At 44.4% G+C, this 23,901-nt stretch overlaps 1 protein-coding gene across 2 annotated transcripts in view; it reads left to right on the plus strand.

Annotated features, from left to right (window-relative positions):
* The first annotated feature begins 2,367 nt into the window (after nt 1–2,367).
* The window catches only part of LOC112254505 (protocadherin-15), a 222,762-nt gene continuing 201,228 nt past the window's right edge, over nt 2,368–23,901 (plus strand). For both annotated transcript variants that reach the window (XM_024427170.2, XM_024427178.2), the window contains exons 1-2: nt 2,368–2,707; nt 18,468–18,586. In XM_024427170.2, the coding sequence (XP_024282938.1) occupies nt 18,496–18,586 (91 nt within the window). In that variant the 5' untranslated portion in view covers nt 2,368–2,707; nt 18,468–18,495. The remainder of the gene's footprint in view (nt 2,708–18,467; nt 18,587–23,901) is intronic.

Consider the following 23,901-nt stretch of genomic DNA (forward strand, 5'->3'; position numbering starts at 1 on the left):
TACAACAGTATACAAAGAATACAACTTGTTTCCATGCAATACAGCATGTCAGATAATGTTTATGTGTATGCTCCTACATTTATATAAAGAGTTTTTACTTGTGTCTGTTGGGAGTGATGTGTTATCACGTTTGCTAAATCGATACAAACCCCAAGGCATTTTTGACTCTAATATTTTTTGTAAATTTGAACTCAAAGTCAACAAAAAGTCACTATTACTTAAAATGTTTATGTGGTACTGATTAAAAACTGAATGAGAAGTCACAAAAAAATTATGATAACAAATTAACTTTTTTCCAAACACTATCTACTATAGGTAGTCTATTTTTACATTGTTTTTAATATATGTGTTATTGCAGTGATTGATGGATTAATCTTATGCCACACACCATTTTTGTAACCGCTGTGTTTTTGCAGGGATTGATTGATTAATCTTATGCGACACAATATTTTTGCACCCGGTACTGAGATGGTTGTTCCCATTTAAATGGCTTAGGTATTTCCTCTATTACTAACCCTGGCAGTTATTATGAATGCAGGTTTTGGGTGAACAAAAATGTAAACTGTTGGATAGCCTAAATCTGGCTGGTAATTCAATATGAATAGCACCTCACTTTGAAAGCCAGTACAATGTGACTTGCAGGTAGGGTTGCACGATTCTGGTATATTTCCCAGGTTTACCAGAAATCCCAGCTGGAAGATTCCAGGACATTTTTCAACCAGGATTTTTTGAAAATCTGAGAATCTGCAACACTACTTGCAGGCCTGATGTGGCCTGTAAACCATGAATTTCAGGCCACTTTATTCGGGTAAAGCTAAGACTCAAAATACTGTCTTATGAGATATACTACATGACCACAAATATGTGGACACCTGCTCATCGAACATCTCATTCCAAAATAATGGGCATTAATTTAGAGTTCATCCCCCTTTGCTGCCAAAACAGCCTTCACTCTTCTGATGTTGGGCTCGCAGTTGGATTTCCAATTCATCCCCAATATGTTCGGTTGGGTTGAGGTCAGGGCTCTGTGCAGCCCAGTCAAGTTCTTCCAAATCTATCTCAACAAACCATTTCAGCATAGACCTCGCTTTGTGCATGGGGGCATGGTCATGCTGAAACAGGAAAGGGCCTTTTTCCAAACTGTTGACACAAAGTTGGAAGCACAGAATAGTCTAGAATGTCATTATATGGTGTAGCATTAAGGTTTCCCTTCACTGGAACTAAGATGCCTAGCCCAAACCATGAAAACAGCCCCAGACCATTATTCCTCCTCCACCAAACTTTACAGTTGGCACTATGCATTCGGACATGTAGCGTTCTCCTGGCATCCGCCAAACCCAGATTCGTCCTGTCGGACTGCCAGATGGTGAAGCGTGATTCATCACTACAGAGAACGCGTTTCCACTGCTCCAGAGTTATCTCCTGACGAACAGTTATTGTACTGATGTTGCTTCCAGAGGCAGTTTGGAACAGTTATTTTGCTGACTTTGCTTCCAGAAGCAGTTTGGAACTCGGTAGTGAGTGTTGCAACCAAGGACAGGTGATATTTACGCGCTTCAGCACTCGCCGGTCCTGTTCTGTATGCTTGTGTGGCCTTCCGCTTCGGGGCTGAGATGTTGCTCCTAGACGTTTCCAATTCACAATAACAGCACTTACACTTGCAGCTCTAGCAGGGTAGAACTTTTGAGAACGGACATGTTGGAAAGGTGGCATCCTATGACGGTGCCTCATTGAAAGTCACTGAGCTCATCAGTAAGGTCATCCCACTTTCAATGTTTGTCTATGGAGATTGCATGACTGTGTGCTTGATTTTATACACCGGTAAGCCAAATCCACTAATTTGAAGGGGTGTCCACATACTTTTGTACATATAGCGTATGTAATGTATTGTCAAAAGTTTAATTGTAATGATAACATTCACCTAGGAACTCACTTGACGAAGACCACAGGACTGAAAATGAACAAATTCAACAATGGTTACTGTCACTAACAAATACAGTTGCGTGGAAATGCTTCAAGTCACTCGAAAAAAGGCACTGGTAAATAATATTGGAGGCCGGCTAAGTGGGGGAGTTAATCAAAATGTTCATGCTGATGCAACTCAAATCTGGACCCCTACAGGGTCACAGTGACTCTTTCGGTTTGAGTAATGACTACAAAATCACTTGAAGTAACTGTATATTAAGTTTAACAGGTTTCCTCAAAAGTTTTGAGTAATGACAGCACATTGGACTTTACAGTGTGCTGGGGCAAATGCAGGCTCTCCACACGTTTTCCAGCGGCCCTACCTGTATGTCTTTACTGTCCTTCCCTATTATTCTGTGTAGTAGGAGTTGGTCAGTGCTGCTCTCAAACGACTGACGACAGAGGGGAAATACAGATTTAACCGGCTTCACCTTTACTGCCCCCGCATAATACGATTTGCTCTGGCTAAAACAGAGAGAAAGAGAGAGCCTCTGTTTTAATTTTAACAAGTAAGTTCGGTGTATGCATGTGCCGTGCGTAGTAGTGCCTCAATGTTTGATGATCACGCTTGGCAACAGAAAGACACTAGACACTACAGTAGTTACTACTAAATCTCCCCATTTCAAGTGTAGGCGAGAGACGGGCAGGCAAGGGCTGGTGTGCTTGTGTGAGAATGCGTTCTAGTTTCAGTCGCTGTCTATGACAGCCTGAATAGGATTTGAGTGCTTTTGGAGCCAACATGGTAAGACATTATTTCATGTTTGATATGAGCGTTGTAATATCTTGCTTATGTCAGGGAATAATGTGAAAACGGCAGTTAATGTGTTAGTTATTTGAATGTTCGTAATCTACAGCCATTGTAATGTATTGCTTGGTCGTGTGCGAATCTATGAGCTAGACATTTCATTTCAAATAAAACTACTATGCAGTGTAATCATTGCAGTATTGGGGATGCCAGTAATAAACAATTATAATGTGATAATAATTTGGACTATATTTCATCCACTGACAATGCGTCATCATAGAGCAGCCTAAAGTAGACCGTTCCGTTAATCTCTTGAAAGTTACGTTTTAAAGCACATTGATTGCTGGAGCACTCACATTGGATTGATTATGCAAGAGTGATATCCCACTCATCTCAGTGCTTTTCTGGAAACTGCAGCTGCAGGAAAAACAAAGTTTACTTCCAGTCGCTTTCAGCACTTCATGTCTCTCTGTGTCAAATGCTCTGTGTTTTTGTTTTATGCACGGGGAGAAGAATTCTAAAATCACACATTTCTCCACTGAGTCACCACACTATACGTGCATGGGTCAGGTCTCTCACGCGTTGACGCACATACAGTACACACTAAATACAAATGTGTTGAAATAAGGGTTATTTGGCTTGTATCCATAGCGGATCCTTTTTTGGTTCTATGTGGAACCTGTATGGCAGTAGCGATGCGTGTGTAAAATAACTTGGGAAGCCAAGCCAGAAAAAAAGCCATATTATAACCTATCTGTTGTGATAATTGCGTTGTTTGTGTCACGCCCTGGTCAAAGTATTTTGTGTTTATCTTTATGTATTTGGTCAGGCCAGGGTGTGGCATGGGGTTTTTGTAATTGTGGTGTGTTTGTCTTGGGGTTTTGGTGGTGGTATTGGGATTGTAGCTTAGTGGGTTATCTAGCAAAGTCTATGGCTGTCTGGAATGGTTCTCAATCAGAGGCAGGTGCTTATCGTTGTCTCTGATTGGGAACCATATTTAGGCAGCCATATTCTGTGTCCTATGTGTACTCTCGGTTAGTTTGCACTAGATAGGCTGTTTCGGTTTCGATTACGTTTATTGTTTTGTGTAGTGTTCGTGTTTCTTTATTTTATTAAACATGAATCTCAATCGACACGCTGCAGTTTGGTCCGACTCTCCTTCATCACCACTAGAAAACCGTTACAGAATCACCCACCAACCAAGGACCAAGCGGCGTGGTAAACAGAGGCAGCAGCAACAGCAGCAGCAGGAGAAGCGACAGGTGCAGCAGGAGCAACAGCAGCAGCAGGAGCAAAGGCAGCAGCAGGAGAAGCAACAGAGGCAGCAGCAGCATTTGGAGAGGCTGCACTCTTTGGATAAATGGACTTGGGAGGAGATCCTTGACGGACAAGGACCCTGGGCCGAGCCATGGATGGAATTGGAGCTGTCGGCGAAGCAGAGTGCTGAGTCTGAGAGTGTGGAGGATGTATTGGACAGAGTAGAAAGAAAGGTGTGGGCTTGGCATAGCATGCACGGCATACCAGTGCCAGCACCACGCATCAGGCCTACAGTGCGTCCCACCTGTTCAGCGCTGCCGGAGCCTTTCTCCTCTACAGCGCTGCTGGAGTCTCCCGCCTGTTCAGCGCAGCCAGAGCCTTTCTCCTCTCCTGCGCGGCCGGAGTCTCCCGCCTGTTCAGCGCAGCCAGTCTACAAGGAGCTGCCAGTCTAAGGAGCTGCCAGTCTGCACGGAGCTGCCGGTCTGCACGGAGCTGCCGGTCTGCACGGAGCTGTCGGTCTGCACGGAGCTGTCAGTCTGCAAGGAGCTGCCAGTCTGCACGGAGCTGCCAGTCTGCACGGAGCTGCCAGTCTGCACGGAGCTGCCAGTCTGCACGGAGCTGCCAGTCTGCACGGAGCTACCAGTCTGCAAGGAGCTGCCAGTCTGCACGGAGCCGCCAGAGCTGCCAGTCTGTAAGAAGCCGGCAGAGCTGTCAGCCTACATGGAGCAGCCAGAGCTGTCAGTCTGCATGAAGCAGCCAGAGATGTCAGTCTGCATAGAGCAGCCAGTCTGCATGGAGCAGCCAGTCTGCAAGGAGCTGCCAGTCTGTAAGGAGCTGCCAGTCTGCACGGAGCCGCCAGAGCTGTCAGCCTACATGGAGCAGCCAGAGATGTCAGTCTGCATAGAGCAGCCAGTCTGCATAGAGCAGCCAGTCTGCATGGAGCAGCCAGTCTGCAAGGAGCTGTCAGTCTGCAAGGAGCTGTCAGTCTGCAAGGAGCTGTCAGTCTGCACGGAGCTGTCAGTCTGCACGGAGCTGTCAGTCTGCAAGGAGCTGCCAGGCTGCAAGGAGCAGCCAGTCAGCACGGAGCCGCCAGAGCTGCCAGTCTGTAAGAAGCCGCCAGAGCTGTCAGCCTATATGGAGCAGCTAGTGCCGCCAGTCTGCCCAGCGCCGCCAGTGCCCCCCGTCTGCCCAGCGCCGTCAGTCTGCCCAGCGCCGTCAGTCTGCCCAGCATCGCCAGTCTGCCCAGCGCCACCAGTCTGCCCAGCATCGCCAGTCTGCCCAGCATCGCCAGGCTGCCCAGCACTGCCAGTCTGCCTAGCGTCGCCAGTCTGCCCAGCCAGCCAGACTCTTCCAGATCTGCCAGTGAGCCAGACTCTTCCAGATCTGCCAGTCAGCCAGACTCTTCCAGATCTGCCAGTCAGCCAGACTCTTCCAGATCTGCCAGTCAACCAGACTCTTCCAGATCTGCCAGTCAACCAGACTCTTCCAGATCTGCCAGTCAACCAGACTCTTCCAGATCTGCCAGTCAACCAGACTCTTCCAGATCTGCCAGTCAACCAGACTCTTCCAGATCTGCCAGTCAACCAGACTCTTCCAGATCTGCCAGTCAACCAGACTCTTCCAGATCTGCCAGTCAACCAGACTCTTCCAGATCTGCCAGTCAATCAGACTCTTCCAGATCCGCCAGTCAGCCGGGATCTGCAAGAACTGCCAGTCAACCAGGATCCGCCAGTCGACCAGGATCCGCCAGTCGACCAGGATCCGCCAGTCGGCCAGGATCCGCCAGTCGGCCAGGATCCGCCAGTCTGCCAGGATCCGCCAGTCTGCCAGGATCCGCCAGAACTGCCAGTCGGCCAGGATCCGCCAGAACTGCCAGGATCCGCCAGAACTGCCAGTCGGCCAGGATCCGCCAGTCGGCCAGGATCCGCCAGTCGGCCAGGATCCGCCAGTCGGCCAGGATCCGCCAGTCGGCCAGGATCCGCCAGAAGTGCCAGTCAGCCAGGATCTGCCGGAACCACCAGCCAGCCAGGATCCACCAGTCTGCCAGGATCCGCCAGTCTGCCAGGATCCGCCAGTCAGCCAGGATCCGCCAGTCAGCCAGGATCCGCCAGAACTGCCAGTCAGCCAGGATCCGCCAGTCTGCCAGGATCCGCCAGTCAGCCAGGATCCGCCAGTCAGCCAGGATCCGCCAGTCTGCCAGGATCCGCCAGTCTGCCAGGATCCACCAGTCAGCCAGGATCCGCCAGAAGTGCCAGTCAGCCAGGATCCGCCAGTCTGCCAGGATCCGCCAGTCTGCCAGGATCCGCCAGAACTGCCAGTCGGCCAGGATCCGCCAGTCTGCCAGGATCCGCCAGTCTGCCAGGATCCGCCAGAACTGCCAGTCGGCCAGGATCCGCCAGTCTGCCAGGATCCGCCAGTCTGCCAGGATCCGCCAGAACTGCCAGTCGGCCAGGATCTGCCAGTCGGCCAGGATTTGCCAGTCAGCCAGGATCCGCCAGTCTGCCAGGATCAGTTAGATCCGCCATTCAGCCAGGATCCGCCAGTCTGCCAGGATCCGCCAGTCTGCCAGGATCCGCCAGTCAGCCAGGATCCGCCAGTCTGCCAGGGTCCGCCAGTCTGCCAGGATCCACCAGTCTGCCAGGATCCACCAGTCAGCCAGGATCCGCCAGAAGTGCCAGTCAGCCAGGATCTGCCGGAACCACCAGCCAGCCAGGATCTGGTAGATCCATCAACCTGCCTGAGCTTCCTCTCACTCCTGAGCTTCCTCTCACTCCCGAGCTTCCTCTCACTCCCGAGCTTCCCCTCGGTCCCGAGCTTCCCCTCGGTCCCGAGCTTCCCCTCGGTCCCGAGCTTCCCCTCGGTCCCGAGCTTCCCCTCGGTCCCGAGCTTCCCCTCGGTCCCGAGCTTCCCCAGTCCAGTGGGGCCCGTTGTTAGGTTTCCTAGGCCAAGGTTAGCGGCGAGGGTCGCCACTCAAGGGACACTAAGGAGGTGGACTAAGACAATTATGGAGTGGGGTCCACGTCCAGCACCAGAGCCGCCACCGCGGACAGATGCCCACCCAGACCCTCCCCTAGAGGTTTAGGTTGTGCGTTCGGGAGTCCGCACCTTAGGGGGGGGGGTTCTGTTACGCCCTGGTCAAAGTATTTTGTGTTTATCTTTATGTATTTGGTCAGGCCAGGGTGTGGCATGGGGTTTTTGTAATTGTGGTGTGTTTGTCTTGGGGTTTTGGTGGTGGTATTGGGATTGTAGCTTAGTGGGTTATCTAGCAAAGTCTATGGCTGTCTGGAATGGTTCTCAATCAGAGGCAGGTGCTTATCGTTGTCTCTGATTGGGAACCATATTTAGGCAGCCATATTCTTTGAGTTTGTCGTGGGTGATTGTCCTTAGTGTCCTATGTGTAGTCTCGGTTAGTTTGCACTAGATAGGCTGTTTCGGTTTCGATTACGTTTATTGTTTTGTGTAGTGTTCGTGTTTCTTTATTTTATTAAACATGAATCTCAATCGACACGCTGCAGTTTGGTCCGACTCTCCTTCATCACCACTAGAAAACCGTTACAGTTTGCTCTATAACCTGTTAATTCTATGCCTTGCGACCATGACATGTAGTTCTAAGGTCAAGACAATAACAAGACACAGTGGGAGAATATTATTTCAACCACACCTTTGTTTCATCACAAAACCTGAGATCAACCTCTGTCTGGTGAAGTCCTCAATGTAACAAACAATTACATGACCTACAGCATGGTCAAGCAAGTTAATGTTTCCGACATTTTTGGACTACTTAACAACTAGGCTTATTGATTTAGAACAACGGAGAGTTACTTTAAGTCGCAAAGAAAACAGGAGCTGCCTCTACTATTCCAGCACCTTTTCAACTTCAACATTTCAACATCATCAATCATCTATGATTAGTCTAATACAGTGACAACTAAAAAATACCAAAAAACTATTTAGTTCAATCAACAACTTATGCTAAATATGATGTGGCTTTCCATGGTTCTGATTTCTGTGTGTGTGTGTGTGTGTGTGTGTGTGTGCATGCATGCATTAGTGTAGAAAAAAACATGTTGATTTACCCAACTGCCATCCTGCTCTCTTTCATGTACGCAAAACGTCTATGACTGTCATACAGTACAGACTTTTATTTGTTGTCATAGGCAATTTTAGCTAGCTAGCTAGCCTCCTGAGGACAACAACACAACGAGATGCAACAATTCAAGATGTTACTGTCAATAATATGTTGCTCCCGGTGTGATGTGATTGGAGTGAAGCCAAATCCAAACTGGATTCCCTTGACACTTTGTTTTGGTGCGCCAGGACCATTCACAGTTGAGCTCACTTAGTTTAGTTTATTTGTACTTTTTTTTTATCAAGGGATGCCAAATCCTCTATGGCTTCCCTTGCATTCAATGCTATGGGCGGCAACAATGTCATACTCTTTTTGACCAGACATCATCATATAGATTACCTACACATACAAGGACAGAGGGGGCGCTGTTTCGCTCACTTGGATCCTTTCTCCGGTGAGATACATCGAGCCTCTTGCGAATTGAAGAAAAACTAAGAAACACAGAGAGACGAAAGAAACACATTTTTTAAAATCTTCTTCTTGATACATTTTTTTGGGGGGAAGCCTGGCTTCCCTTGGCATCCATGAATACACACCACTGCTGTATGGTGCTATAAATCAGGGTTTCTCAAATCCTTAACTGTTTCCAAAGGTTCTATAAAGAACCATAAAAAAGGTTATATATAGCAACAAAAAAGGGTACCGCTATGATATATTTTTACCAGATTTGGAAAATAACATGTACTTGGTTTTACCTGAATTAAGTACCAATTTCAGTTAAACAAAGGCTTTCTGCAGGGCAATAAAGGCATTTTTTTTACAGATAAACAAATATTGTTAACCTGTTGCGACGAGCAATCCCGTATCCGGGAGCGTAATTATAGCCTCAAGCTCATTACCATAACGCAACGTTAACTATTCATGAAAATCACAAATGAAATGAAATAACTATATTGGCTCACAAGCTTAGCCTTTTGTTAACAACACTGTCATCTCAGATTTTCAAAAAATGCTTTTCAACCATAGCTACACAAGCATTTGTGTAAGAGTATTGATAGCTAGCATAGCATTAAGCCTAGTATTCAGCAGGCAACATTTTCACAAAAACAAGAAAAGCATTCAAATAAAATAATTTACCTTTGAAGAACTTCGGATGTTTTCAATGAGGAGACTCTCAGTTAGATAGCAAATGTTCAGTTTTTCCAAAAATATTATTTGTGTAGGAGAAATCGCTCCGTTTTGTTCATCACGTTTGGCTAAGAAAAACCCCCGAAAATTCAGTCATTACAACGCAAACTTTTTTCCAAATTAACTCCATAATATCGACAGAAACATGGCAAACGTTGTTTAGAATCAATCCTCAAGGTGTTTTTCACATATCTATTCGATGATAAATCACTCATTGCAGTTTGGTTTCTCCTCTGTTCAAAATGGAAAAATGCACGCACCTGGAGATTACGAAATAGTTTCGACGGAGGACACCGAGCGAACACCTGGTAAATGTAGTCTCTTATGGTCAATTTTCCAATGATATGCCTACAAATACGTCACAATGCTGCAAACACCTTGGGGAAATGACAGAAAGTGTAGGCTCATTCCTTGCGCATTCACAGCCATATAAGGAGACATTGGAACACAGCGCCTCCAAAATCTGGCTCACTTCCTGTATGAAATTTCATCTTGGTTTCGCCTGTAGCATTAGTTCTGTGGCACTCACAGACAATATCTTTGCAGTTTTGGAAACGTCAGAGTGTTTTCTTTCCAAAGCTGTCAATTATATGCATAGTCGAGCATCTTTTCGTGACAAAATATCTTGTTTAAAACGGGAATGTTTTTCATCCAAAAATGAAATACTGCCCCCAGAGGTTCAATAGGTTAATGTAAATACTAAAAAGAACCAGACCAAGAATTGATCTCTGTGGGACACCCTTTGTTATGCCCAGAAAACCTGATGTTATGGTTCTCTGGGATGGTTATAGTTTTGCTCTAATACAGTGGCCTGAAACTCATAGTTTACAGGCCACATCAGGCCTGCAAGTCACATTATGCTGTCTTGCAAAGTGGTGGGTAATTCCTGTTAGAATTTTTTCCAACAGTCTTGAAAGAGTTCCCACATATGCTGAGCACTTGTTGGCTGCTTTTCCTTTACTCTGCAGTCCAAATCATCCCAAACCATCTCACTTTGGTTGAGGTTGGGGGATTGTGGAGGCCAGGTCATCTGATGAAGCACTCCATCACTCTCCTTCTTGGTAAATAGCCCATACACAACCCGGAGGTGTGTTGGGTCATTGTCCTGTTGAAAAACAAATGATAGTCCCACTACGTCCAAACCAGATTGGATGGCGTATTGCTGCAGAATGCTGTGGTATCCATGCTGGTTAAGTGTGCCGTGAATTCTAAATAAATCACAGACAGTGTCACCAACAAAGCACCCCCATGCCATAACAACTCCGCTTCCATGCTTTATGGTGGGAAATACACATGCAGAGATCATCCGTTCACCTACACTACAAAGACACAGCAATTGGAACCAAAAATCTACAATTTAGACTCCAGACCAAAGGACAGATTTCCACCGGTCTAATGTCCATTGCTTGTGTTTCTTGAACCAAGCAAGTCTCTTCTTCTTATTGGTGTCCTTTAGTAGTGGTTTCTTTGCAGCAATTTGACCATGAAGGCCTGATTCACACAGTTATTACATATGTGACCCTTTCTGGGAAAGTCTCTTAGAGCTTTCCACACCTGGATTGTACAACATTTAACCATTATTATTTTGAAAATTCTTCAAGCTCTATCAATTTTCAGGTCTTGCCATAGAATTTCAAGTAGATGTTCAAGTCAAAACTGTAACTCGGCCACTCAGGAACATGCACTGTCCTCTTGGTAAGCAAATCCAGTGTAGATTCAGCCTTGTGTTTTAGGTTACTGTCATGCTGAAAGGTGAATTCTTCTCCCAGTGTCTGTTGAAAACAGATGGAACCAGGTTTTCCTCTAAGATTTTGACTTAGCTCCATTCTGTTTTATTTGAGTAATTTTTCATTTTTACACCCCAGTCCTTAAACCCAGGCAGCTTTTTGGGAAAGACTTTTGACCTTTTCCTGTTTGAGTTAAGCCATGGAAGACCGGCCGTGTGCGGCCCGCGATCTGATTAAATACGGCCCGCGGAATCATGCTCAGATCAGATAAAGAATTTGCGATAGTAAAGTTTTGAAAATGTATTTGTTATTCAAATTGGAGGCCCAATGAATACTGGCCTTTGTGTAATGATTTAACTCCAACTGCTTGTGGGACATTTATTGTGAAGGCACATGTAAATAACAACTGCACAGAGGACAGACAGTGACTTTCAGGCTGACACACATCACAGTTACAAATAGTAGCTAGCTATAAAACGTGCAAACATTTGTTTTTCAAATATTTCAAGGAAAAGGAAAGTAGACAATGAATGTAGGGTGTTCCAGTAAGAGTGGACATGGATATATTTATTTATTGAAGTGTCAGGGCTTGCCTTCATCGTGGACATCATGACCCTCATGAATTAACTGATTTCCAAATTACACGGTACTCTAATTCTCAGAGTAAGAAACTCTACGGACACTATGGAAGCTTAACCAAGTTTATTCTTCACAGAGGATCAATACAGCTGCATTAGACAAATACATTTTCACACAAGAACTGATATTTAACCGTTCCTCATAGGCTGTCTCCTCCTACTCATCTGTACAAACATCGTTCTTTACTGCTATGCAGGGCACTTGTGATACGGGCCATGAACCTTTATTTCTCCCTTAACCTCACTAGGGTATGTGGGATGCTAGCATCCCACCTGGCCAACATCCAGTGAAATTGCAGAGCGCCAAATTCAAAAACAGAAATACTCATTATAAAAATTAATAAAACATACAAGTGTTATACATTGGTTTAAAGATTAACTTCTTGTTAATCCAACCACGGTGTCAGATGTCAAAAAAAGGCTTTACGGCAAAAGCAAACCATGCGATTATCTGAGAACAGCGCCCAGCAGACAAATCATTACCAAACAGTTACCAGCCAAGTAGAGGAGTAACAAAAGTCAGAAATAGCTATAAAATGTAACACTTACCTTTGATGATCTTCATATGGTTGCACTCCCAAGACTCCATGTTACACATGAAATGTTTGTTTTGTTCGATAAAGTCCCTCTTTATGTCCAAAAACCTCAGTTTTGTTGGTGCGTTTTGTTCAGTAATCCATTGGAACAAAGCGCAGTCACAGCAGGCAGAAGAAAAATCAAAAAAGTACCATAAAAGTTTGTAGAAATATGTCAAACGATGTTTATAATCAATCCTCGGGTTGTTTTTGCCATAAATAATGAAGCATATTTCAAACGGACAATAGCTTCATCAATAGAACAGGACAAACAAGAAAGGCTTGCTCCCGGTCATGCGCAGGACTCATGTCTGGAAATTTCTACTGTCCACTCATTGAAAGTGGTGTTTCACCCTCATTTTTCAGAGTAAAAGCCTGAAACAATGCCTAAAGACTAGCCACATGTAGTGGAAGCCATAGGGATCGTGAACTGTGTCATAAGTCTTTGTATGGTGGAAAGGCTTTCAATGGAAAAACAGCCATTTTCATATTCTCAGAACCAAACAAAGGGAAGGGCCTTTTTGCACATCAGATGTACAGCCTTGCCAAAGCCTTCAATAAAAATTACTCCTCGTGACCCACCAACTAGAAGCCAACAATCTCACCCACCTTCAGAAACACTACTAGTCTGTTTCCTATGAGATGACCAGCGGGAGAAGTATACATCGCTGCTGCGTGCTTTGAACATGGAGTTTTGTCGTCCCTTTTGAGGATTTCAAAGTGTTGGAAAATGACATGCTGTTGGTTTCTTCTCCTTTCACCTTCAATGTGAATAACGCTCCCACTGACCTGTAACTTGAGCTTATCGATCTTCAAGCTTATCGATCTTCCGTCTGATGCAGTGATTGGAGAACTATTCAAAACAATGTCACTAACGAGGTTCTATGTATCTCTCGATGAACAAAACTTTCCAAAGATTAGAAGTCACGCTCAGAAGATGTTTGTACTGTTTGGGTCAACCTATGTATGTGAACAGACATATTCAGTCATGACAAAACAAGTCAAGGCACAGATTATCTTGCTGACTCTCACCTCTCAGTTATCCTGCACATAGGGACATCAGCAACTTTCCCTGACTTCACTGCTCAAGTCAATGCCCATCAGAGAGTTCACTCCTCACACTGATTGAGTAGTTCAAATTAGAGGTCGGCCGATTATGATTTTTCCACGCCGATACCGATACCGATTTATTTACATGTAATAATGACAATTACAACAAACCTGAATTAACACTTATTTTAACTTAATATAATACATCAATAAAATCAATTTAGCCTCAAGTAAATAATGAAACATTTTTACAATTGTTTAAATAAAGCAAAAACAAAGTGTTGGAGGAGTAAAAGTGCAATATGTTCCATGTAAAATGTGTGCCATGTAAGAAAGCTAACGTTTCAGTTCCTTGCTCAGAACATGAGAACATATGATGGTGGTTCCTTTTAAAACCTGTCGAGGCTAGGGGGCAGCATTTTCACTTTTGGATGAAAGGCGTGCCCAGAGTAAACGGCCTCCTACTTTTTCCCATATGGGAATAGATGCATAGTATTATTACTGGTGGATAGAAAACACTCTGAAGTTCCCAAAACTGTTTGAATTATGTCTGTGAGTATAACAGAGGCAGATTGTTATTGCGTTGGACTAGTTAACTGTAAGGTTGCAAGATTGGATCCCCCGAGCTGACAAGGTGAAACTCTGTCCTTCTGCCCCTGAACAAGGCAGTCAACCCACTGTTCCTAGGCCGTCATTGAAAATAAGAATGTGTTCTTAACTGACTTGCCTAGTTAAATAAAGATTAAATACAGGTGTAAAATAAATAAAAATTGGAAAATCGGCGGCAAAAAATACCGATTTCCGAATGTTATGAAAACTTGAAATTGGCCCTAATTAATCGGCCATTACGATTATTCGGTCGACCTCTAGTTGAAATGTAATGTTGAGCGCTCTCTCTTTCGTATGTTTTTGTTAGTTAGTTCTGTCTGTGGTGCTGAATGCAGAGTGTAGAGTACTTTTTCCTCCGTGTAGTTCATTGCATGTTTAAAAATGAAAATACCTACCAAAAGGAGAACATGGATGTGGTTTATTTTTGTACTTGTTAAACAAGTAAAATAAGTAGCATATCTGGACGTGCTTTACAGTAGATCTGTCAACACAGTCATACACATGTAAAATCCTGTAATATGATTCTGGCCGACGATGGGAAAAATGTATTCTAATGTGGCCTTCCATGGAAAATAATTGCACAGGCCTGGTCTAAGCCCTGTCTAAACTGAGGGTGGGGGTGGAATTGTTTTAAAAAGGCCCAGCATCGTCCAGGTAGGCCGTCCTTGTAAATAAGAATTTGTTCTTAACCCTCCTGCTGTGTTACGGTCGAATTGGACCGAGCCCTGGGAGACACAAGTAGTGAGAGTACATGGTGCAGACACAGATCCTCTCCACGTCACCTGTTAGGAGCGGCCTGAGTGTGCAGATGGGAGAATTAAGAGTAGGATATCATGGTTCATGGTGCTGAAGGCAGCGGATAGATCTAGGAGGATGAGAACAAAGGAGAGAGGGTCAGCTTTGGCAGTGTGGAGAGCCTCCATGACACAGAGAAGAGCAGCCTCGGTTGAGTGACCAGTGTTGAAGTCTGACTGGTTAGGGTCAAGAAGATCGTTCTGAGAGAGAGAGCGAGAGATTTGGTCCGAGACAGCACACTCAAGTGTTTTGGAAATAAAATAAAGGGATACCAGTCTGTAGTTTTTGACGTCAGAGTAGTCAAGTGTTGGTTTCTTCAGGAGGGGTGCAACTCAGGTCATTTTGAAGTCAGAGGGAACACAGACAATGGTCAGGGATGAATTGAGGGAAGTGAGGAATGGGAGAAGGTCTGGGGTCAAGTGGGCAGGTCAGACCTCACTATTCGCAGGATTTCATCTGGAGAGAGAGGGGAGAACGAGGTCAAGGCGTAGGGTAGTTATGTGTGAGTGGGACCAGTGGACTCAATAAGCTGAGTGAATGAGGAGCGGATGTCGTCAACCTTCTTTTCATAGTGGTTGACAAAGTCGTCACAGAGAGTGAGTAGGGAGGGGAGGGGCCGGAAGATTAAGGAGGGAGGAGAAGGTGGAAAAGAGTTACCTAGGGTCAGAGGCAAAAGCTTGAAATTTAGAGCGATAGAAAGTGGTATTTACAGTGAATACAGAGGAAGAGAAGGTAGAGAGGAGGGAGAGAAAGGATGATTGTTCCTCTGGAAGTTTAGTTTAACTCGGCTGCTCGCAGCCCTGTTCTGTGAGTCCACAATGAATCACTCAACTACGGAGCAGGAGATAAGGGCCAAGCCGGCCAGGAGAAAAGTAGACAGTGTGAGTCATAGGATGCTGAAAGGAAGGAGAGTATAGCCCGAAGAGGAGACAGGAGGAGAAGGATTTAGCAGAAGGGAGAGATGATAGGATAGAAGAGGAGAGAATAGTTGGATATAGAGAGTGAAGATTGCGACAGCGCATGACCATCTGGGTAGGGGCTGATTGGCTAAGGTTAGAGAAAAGGGACACAGAAAAGGAAACATTGTAGTGATCAGAGACCTTGAGAGGGTTTGTAGTGAGATTAGTAGTCGAACAGCCTCTAGTAAAGATGATGTCAAGTGTATTGTCTGCCTTGTGAGTGGGAGGGGACTTAGAAAGGGTGAGGTCAAAAGAGTCAAGGAGGGGAAAGAGAGAGTTGGAAAGAAATTAATCGAAGGCAGACGTCTGTAGGTTGAAATCATCAAGTACGAAGAGCGGTGAGCCAGCGTCAGGAAATTTGTTTTTCAAGGTGTCAAGCTCATTGAGGAACTCTAAGGATACCTGGTGGGCAACATATGACAACAATGTTAAGCTTGAGTGGACAAGTGACAGTGACAGCATGGAATTAAAAAATAAATTAAACAACACCTAGGAGAAATGAGTAGCCCTGTGCCACCACTGCGATGACCAGATGTTCTCAGACTATGAGAGAAAGCGTAGTCAGATAACAGCTGGGGAAGCAGTGTTCACTGGGATGAGCCATGTCTCCGTCAGACCCAAAAAGTCAAGGGACTGAAGGGCAGCATAGGCTTAGATTAACTTGGCTTTCTTGACCACAGATCGGCAGTTCCAAATGCTGCCAGAGACCAGGAATTCCACATGGGTTGTGCGCACAGGGTACACTAAATTAGAAGGGTTGCAGCCAAGGGGTGGGGGTCGTCTGTAAAGCTTACAGGGAGAGGAGGGAAAAGGTATAGAAAACACACACATACACTACATGACTAAATGTATGTGGACACCTGCTTGTCAAACATCTCATTCCAAAATCCTGGGCATTAATATGGAGTTGGTTACAAATGACCTTTCCGATTGAGAATGGTTCTTTATAGAATCATTCTCCATAAAGGTTCTATAAATAACCATAAAAAAGGGTCCTATATAGCCCCAAAAACGGTTGTAACCATAGTGAAACCTTTCTTTGGTGCAATATTGAATATTATTTGGATTGGTTCTTTATAAAACCTTTTAAAAAATGGTTATTTATAACACCATACACGTTCCAATTCGAATGTTATGAACATGGTTCTTTATTGAACCTTTAAAAAAGTGTTTTAATATAGCACCAACAAGGGTTTCGCTCGTTACAAACCAAAGAACCACTATCTGGTACTATTTAGAACCCTTATTTTTGTGTGTACAGAGGATGAGAATCATGTTGTTTTTTAGTTTCCCAATATGTTGTCCTTTGTCCTTGTGGAAACAGTCTCATCCAAAGTAAAGGACATAGTTAGAGGATACACATTCAGTGTTCCATTATACCGTTGGGGTAGTTTTATGATCAATTGTGATAAGCAAAGGAAGCTAAGGAGACAGGACATCAACCATCAACTCTCTCCTTGCACCTCCATCTTCCCCTTGTATGTTCCTGTCAGCATGTTCCTTTAGAGTCACAGTAAAGCCTGGGTTGTGGCTAGAAACATGATCATTGCTTTGTCGACCTTGTGGGCCAGGAGAACATTCAGTTGAGTCACAATGCCTACAAGTTTGTGCACCCCTTGTTCTCTTCTCCTATAGTCACATGGATTTATTTATCCTCATGGGGACAGGGAGGATATGACAGTTGAGGCTCAGACAGGATGTCATCTAGGGAGAATCCTGAAAGATGGCCCTCCTCTCCAGGGTTCCTAGGCCCTGAAGTCTGGCTTCAAATGTCTCCTGATCAGCACAGTTAAGACAGATAGACATTTGTGTGAAATTAACCTAGCTTCAAAATGGAACACCACTGAGATGAGAGAGAGATGAAGAGGCAGAAAGAGAAAGAGGGAGAGAGAGAGAGAATAGGTTGTGGGGAAAAAAATGTGGAAGAAGAAAACAGCTGCATGGGTTTGCTCTCCATTTTCCCCTTCTGTAATCTGCTGTGTGTGTGTGTGTGTGTGTGTGCGTGTGTGTCTGTCTGTCTGTTTCTGTGTCTGTTTGTCTTGGTGTCTGTATGTGGGCTTGCAAGTGTGTGTGTAAGCATGTAACGTCCTGACAAATACTGTTTCTGTCAGGATGTGTGCTAAGATGACTGACAGAGATGCTGATTGTGTTAAACATGTCATTGATATAAACATGTGATTGATAGGCCATTGATATGGTCCAGGTGATACAGTATCTGTGACTGCTTGCCCTGGCACCGGTATCGTTTAAAAGCACATTTTTCATCTTATCTCCTTCCCCCAGAATAAGCCGACTGAGGAAGTTGTGACTCAAAATACCCTTGATAGACAAAAGCAAAAACACTTATATTCTTCTCTGAAACACCTTGCCTCTGTGTAGGGAAATACATGTATGTTCTGAGTAATGTGCAATTCAATCAAATAGGCTACATACAGTGACAAGAACACACACTAGGTGGTCTACATTGATAGTAGATGTCTTCATTGAGGACTTGAATAGATCCATTTACAATGTCTACAACTTATTGTGTTGGGATAATGTGATGTCTACCGAATTCACTCATGGGGACATACCCATGGGAACTATACACACAGAATGTGAGCAGCACACACATTGCCTACACATGTGTCCCTGAATAAGCACAATGCAGGAACAACCTTGGGTGTTCTGTACGTTGTATGTGTGTGTGTGTGTGTGTGTGTGTGTGTGTGTGTGTGTGTGTGTGTGTGTGTGTGTGTGTGTGTGTGCGTGTGTGTGTGTGTGTGTGCGTGTGCATGTATGTCTGTGTCTGTGTGCGTTGGACAGGTGTGTGCTGGACAGGGATATCTGGGCTCAAATGCGCTATCTCTGACTAGTAAATTGAAAGTGTCTCTCTTTTCCTTACGTCCAGGTGGGCAAGCAATAACGTTTGACAGAAGATGCGACGGGGGTCCTGTCACTTCAGATGGCTGGGGATAGACATGGCACTTCTCTGTCTGGCCACCTACAGCTGGGCCCAGGACACAGAAGGTACAGTAGACAGACATGCCTTAAAAGGAAATTCCACCACATATTCATCATCTCCAGCACTAAACCAGTGTCTACAAATGTGAAACCAACATTTCTATCATCAATGGTTAAAAAGATAAGAAGGTCCTAAAAAATGCTTCTCTGTGACATAACAAGGGAGGGTACTTTCTTGCTCCCTACACCACTGCGAATCTGATAGTGTTAGAAAATCCCTGTTTTAAAAGGTTTTAACTTTTGATGATGTCATCAGGTCGAACTTTTTAACTTAATATTTTGTTCTACAAAATGGAGAAACGTGCTGTTTTCATATTAACACAGGTATTGCACTGGAGATAATGAAAAATAAGTGAAGTAGGGTATTGTGACAACAAATCAATACATTTTCATACAATTTACAATTAAGTGTCTATTCTATTCTATTTAGGATACATGGGCTCCGATACGGATGCAGGAAAAATTTGGTGCATTTCGGTTTGATTAGAGCAGGTATTCCCAAACTGGGGGTACTCCCAGAGGCACTCGCAATGCCATTGGGGGTACGCCAAATAAAAATGTGATTCACATAAAAAAAAAAGGTTTTACTTTCTTTAAAAAATTATAATCTTAACATTTTCAAACAGTCCATTTAGTAAGGTCCGCTTCCATAGAAACACATACCATCTCCACTGGTAGTACTGCTACTACCAGCAGTACTACACCTACACCTGTCGACGACACAGGTTGTTCTGCTTCCATGAGCACATTGTATCCACAATCTTTTTGTATCCAAATCCGGCTTTAAACTTCTTCACAACAGTATCTCGGACCTGCCTGGTGTGTTCCTTGTTCTTCATGATGCTCTCTGCGCTTTTAACGGACCTCTGCGACTATCACAGTGCAGGTGCATTTATACGGAGACTTGATTACACACAGGTGGATTGTATTTATCATCATTAGTCATTTAGGTCAACATTGGATCATTCAGAGATCCTCACTGAACTTCTGGAGAGAGTTTGCTGCACTGAAAGTAAAGGGGCTGAATAATTTTGCACGCCCAATTTTTCAGTTTTTGATTTGTTAAAAAAGTTTGAAATATCCAATAAATGTCGTTCCACTTCATGATTGTGTCCCACTTGTTGTTGATTCTTCACAAAAAATACAGTTTTATATCTTTATGTTTGAAGCCTGAAATGTGGCAAAAGGTCGCAAAGTTCAAGGGGGCCGAATACTTTCGCAAGGCACTGTATAGTGCGCTACCGAGTGGCTAGGACAGGCAAGCTCCATACTATTGTGGAGGACTTCATTCTTCCTGCTACCGCAGATATGGCTAGGACAATGCTGGGGGAAAAGGCCCAAAAAAATATACAGACAATTTCTCCATCAAACAACACTGTTTCAGGACGCATCAGTGACATGGCAGGAGATGTTTTGAAAAAATTACTGCTTCGCATACAAACCAGTGAATTCTATGCATTACAGCTGGATGAGACAACAGTCATAGAGGGCCTGGCACAGCTCCCGGTATATGTCCATTACGTTTATGGGGTGTCAATTAAGGAAGACATTATCTTCTGGAAACCAGTACAACAGGAGAGGATATTTTTAAAGTACTGGACAGCTTTGTGACACCAAATGGACTCTCCGCAACTATATTCAATAAGTGGGACAAAATTGATGCTATGATTAAGAAGTTGGATCTCTTCTCTGTCTACAGTAACAAGGATAACACACAGGTCTTTCCCTCCTTTCAGATGATCTTACCACGACTCCATTTTGTTGCTTCCAGCCTATAGAGAGATTCTAAAACAGGAAGCGCCTGTGCTCAGGGTTGTTCAATGCTGGTCCGACCAATCGGATTCCACATTTCAAGATTGCTTCGATCACGTGGACTGGGTTATGTTCCGCATAGCGTCGGACAATAACATTGATGAATACTCTGATTTGGTGAGCGAGTTTATTAGCAAGTGCATCGGTGATGTTGTTGTACCCACAGCGTCTATTAAAACATTCCCCAATCAGAAACCAGCATTCGCGCAAAACTGAAAGCACGAACCACTGCTTTTAATCAGGGCAAGATGACTGGAAACATAACCGAATAAAAACAGTGTAGCTATTCCCTCCGCAAGGCAATCAAACAAGCTAAGCGTCAGTATAGAGACAAAGTAGAGTCGCAATTCAACGGCTCAGACACGAGAGGTATGTGGCAGGGTCTACAGTCAATCACGGACTACAAAAGGAAAACCAGCCCCGTCGCGGTCCACAGTGTCTTGCTCCCAGACAAAATAAACAACTTCTTTGCTCGCTTTGAGGACAACACTGTGCCACTGCCACGGCCCGCTACCAAAACCTGCGGGCTCTCCTTCACTGCAGCCAATGTGAGTAAAACATTTAAACTGCGGGCCCAGACGGCATCCCCAGCCGCGACCTCAGAGCGAGCGCAGACGAGCTGGCTGGTGTGTTTATGGACATAATCAACCCTTATCCCAGTCTGCTGTTCCCATGCTTCAAGAGGGCCACCATTGTTGAGGTTCCCAAGAAAGCTAAGGTAAGTGAGCTAATAACTATTGCCCCGTAGCACTCACTTCCGTCATCATGAAGTGCTTCGAGAGACTAGTCAAGGACCATATCACCTCCACCTTACTTGACACCCTAGACCCACTCCAATTTGCTTTTCCGCCCCAGTAGGTCCACAGACGACGCAATCGCAATCACACTGCACACTGCCCTAACCCATCTGAACAAAAGGAATACCTATGTAAGAATGCTGTTCATCGACTACAGCTCAGTATTTAACAACATAGTACCCTCCAAAATCTTGACTAAGCTCGAGACCCTTGGTCCTGGACTTCCTGATGGGCTGCCCCAGGTGGTGAGGCTAGGTAACAACATCTCCACCCCGCTGATCCTCAACACTGGGGCCCCACATGGGTGCGTTCTCAGCCCTCTCCTGTACTCCCTGTTCACCCATGACTGCGTGGCCATGCACACCTCCAACTCAATCATCAAGTTTGCAGACGACACTACAGTGGTAGATTTGATTACCAACAACGATGAGACAGCCTACAGCGAGGAGGTGAGGGCCCTCGGAGTGTGGTGTAAGGAAAATAACCTCACACTCAATGTCAACAAAACAAAGGAGATGATCGTGGACTTCAGGAAACAGCAGAGGGAGCAGCCCCCTAAAGTTTTAAGTTCCTTGGCATACACATCACAGACAAACTGAAATGGTCCACCCACACAGACAGCAGCGCCTCTTCAACCTCAGGAGGCTGAAAACATTTGGCTTGTCCCCAAAAACACTCACAAACTTTTACAGATGCACAATCGAGAGCATCCTGTCGGGCTGTATCACCGCCTGGTACAGCAACTGCTCCACCCACAACCGTAAGGCTCCCCAGAAGGTAGTGAGGTCTGCACAACGCATCACCGGGGGCAAACTACCTGCCCTCCAGGACACCTACACCACCCAATGTCACAGGAGGGCCAAAAATATCATCAAGGACAACAACCACCTGATCCACTGCTTGTTCACCCCGCTATCATCCAGGAGGCAAGGTCAGTACAGGTGCATCAAGCGGGGACCGAGAGACTGAAAAACAGCTTCTATCTCCAGGCATCAAACTGCCATCACTAACATTGCGTGGGTGCTGCCAACATACTGACTCATCTCTAGCCACTTTAATAATGAAAAATGGATGTAATAAATGTATCACTAGCCAATTTAACCTGTCTAGGACACAGGTTCCGCTAACAAACCACCCCCCCTACATTTCCCTGAACGGGCAGCGCGGGCAAATCAAAAATATTTTGGGGAAATATTTAACTTTCACACATTAACAAGTCCAATACAGCAAATGAAAGATAAACATCTTGTTAATCTACCTATCATGTCCAATTTTTTAAATGTTTTACAGCGAAAACACAACATATATTTAAGTTAGATCAACACCAAATCCAAAAAAACACAGCCATTTTCCCAGCCAAAGATAGAGTCACAAAAGCAGAATTAGAGATCAAATTAATCACTAGCCTTTGATAATCTTCATCAGATGACACTCATATGACGTCATGTTACACAATACATTTATGTTTTGTTTCGATAATATGCATATTTATATCCACAAATCTCGGTTTACATTGGCGCCATGTTCAGAAATGCCTCCAAAATATCCGGAGTAATTACAGAGAGCTACGTAGATAACAGAAATACTAATCATAAACTTTGATGAAAGATACATGTTTTACATATAATTAAAGATACACTGGTTCTTAATGCAACCGCTGTGTCAGATTTTTTTTTAAACGTTACGAAAAAAGCATACCATGCAATAATCTGAGACTGCGCTCAGAAGTAAATATATTTCTCCGCTATGTTGGAGTCAACAGAAATACAAAATTACATCATAAATATTCCCTTTATGTACATATTCCTATTCTTTCCTTCACACTTGTGTGTATAAGGTAGTTGTTGTGAAATTGTTAGGTTAGATTACTTGTTAGATATTACTGCATGGTCGGAACTAGAAGCACAAGCATTTTGCTACACTCCCATTAACATCTCCTAACCATGTGTATGTGACAAATACAATTTTATTTGATTTGAAATCTCTGGAAGACAAACAGGTTTCCCTCAAGGATTTCCCTGTACTTAGCGCCATCCATCATTCCTTCAATTCTGACCAGTTTTCCAGTCTCTGCGATGAAAGAAATACCCAAAGCATGATGCTGCCACCACCGTGCTTCACTGTAGGGATGGTGTTCTCGGGGTGATGTTAGGTGTTGGGTTTGCGGCAGACATAGCGTTTTCCTTGAATGCTGAAAAGATTATTTTTAGTCTCATCTGTCCAGAGTACCTTCTTCCATATGTTTGGGGAGTCTCCCACATGCCTTTTGGCGAACCCCAAACGTGTTAGCTTGTTTTCTTCTTCAAGCAATGGATTTTTTCTGACCACTCTTCCATAAAGCACAGCTCTGGGAGTGTCCTATGGACAGACTCCATTCTCCGCTGTGGAGCTTTGCAAATCCTTCAGGGTAATCTTTGGTCTCTTTATTGCCTCTATTATTAATGCCCTCCTTGCTTGGTCTGTGAGTTATGGTGTGCGGCCCTCTCTTGGCAGGTTTGTTGTGGTGCCATATTTTTTCAATTTTTTAATAATGGATTTAATGGTGCTCTGTGAGATGTTAAAAGTTTCTGATATTTTTTCATAACCCACCCTGATCCGTACTTCTCCACAACTTTGTCCCTGACCTGTTTGGAGAGCTCCATGGTATTCATAGTGCTGCTTGCTTGGTGGTGATCTTTGCTTAGTGGTGTTGCAGACTGTGGGGCCTTTCAG

The sequence above is a fragment of the Oncorhynchus tshawytscha genome, linkage group LG01 (assembly GCF_018296145.1).
Source record: "Oncorhynchus tshawytscha isolate Ot180627B linkage group LG01, Otsh_v2.0, whole genome shotgun sequence".
NCBI lineage: Eukaryota > Metazoa > Chordata > Actinopteri > Salmoniformes > Salmonidae > Oncorhynchus > Oncorhynchus tshawytscha.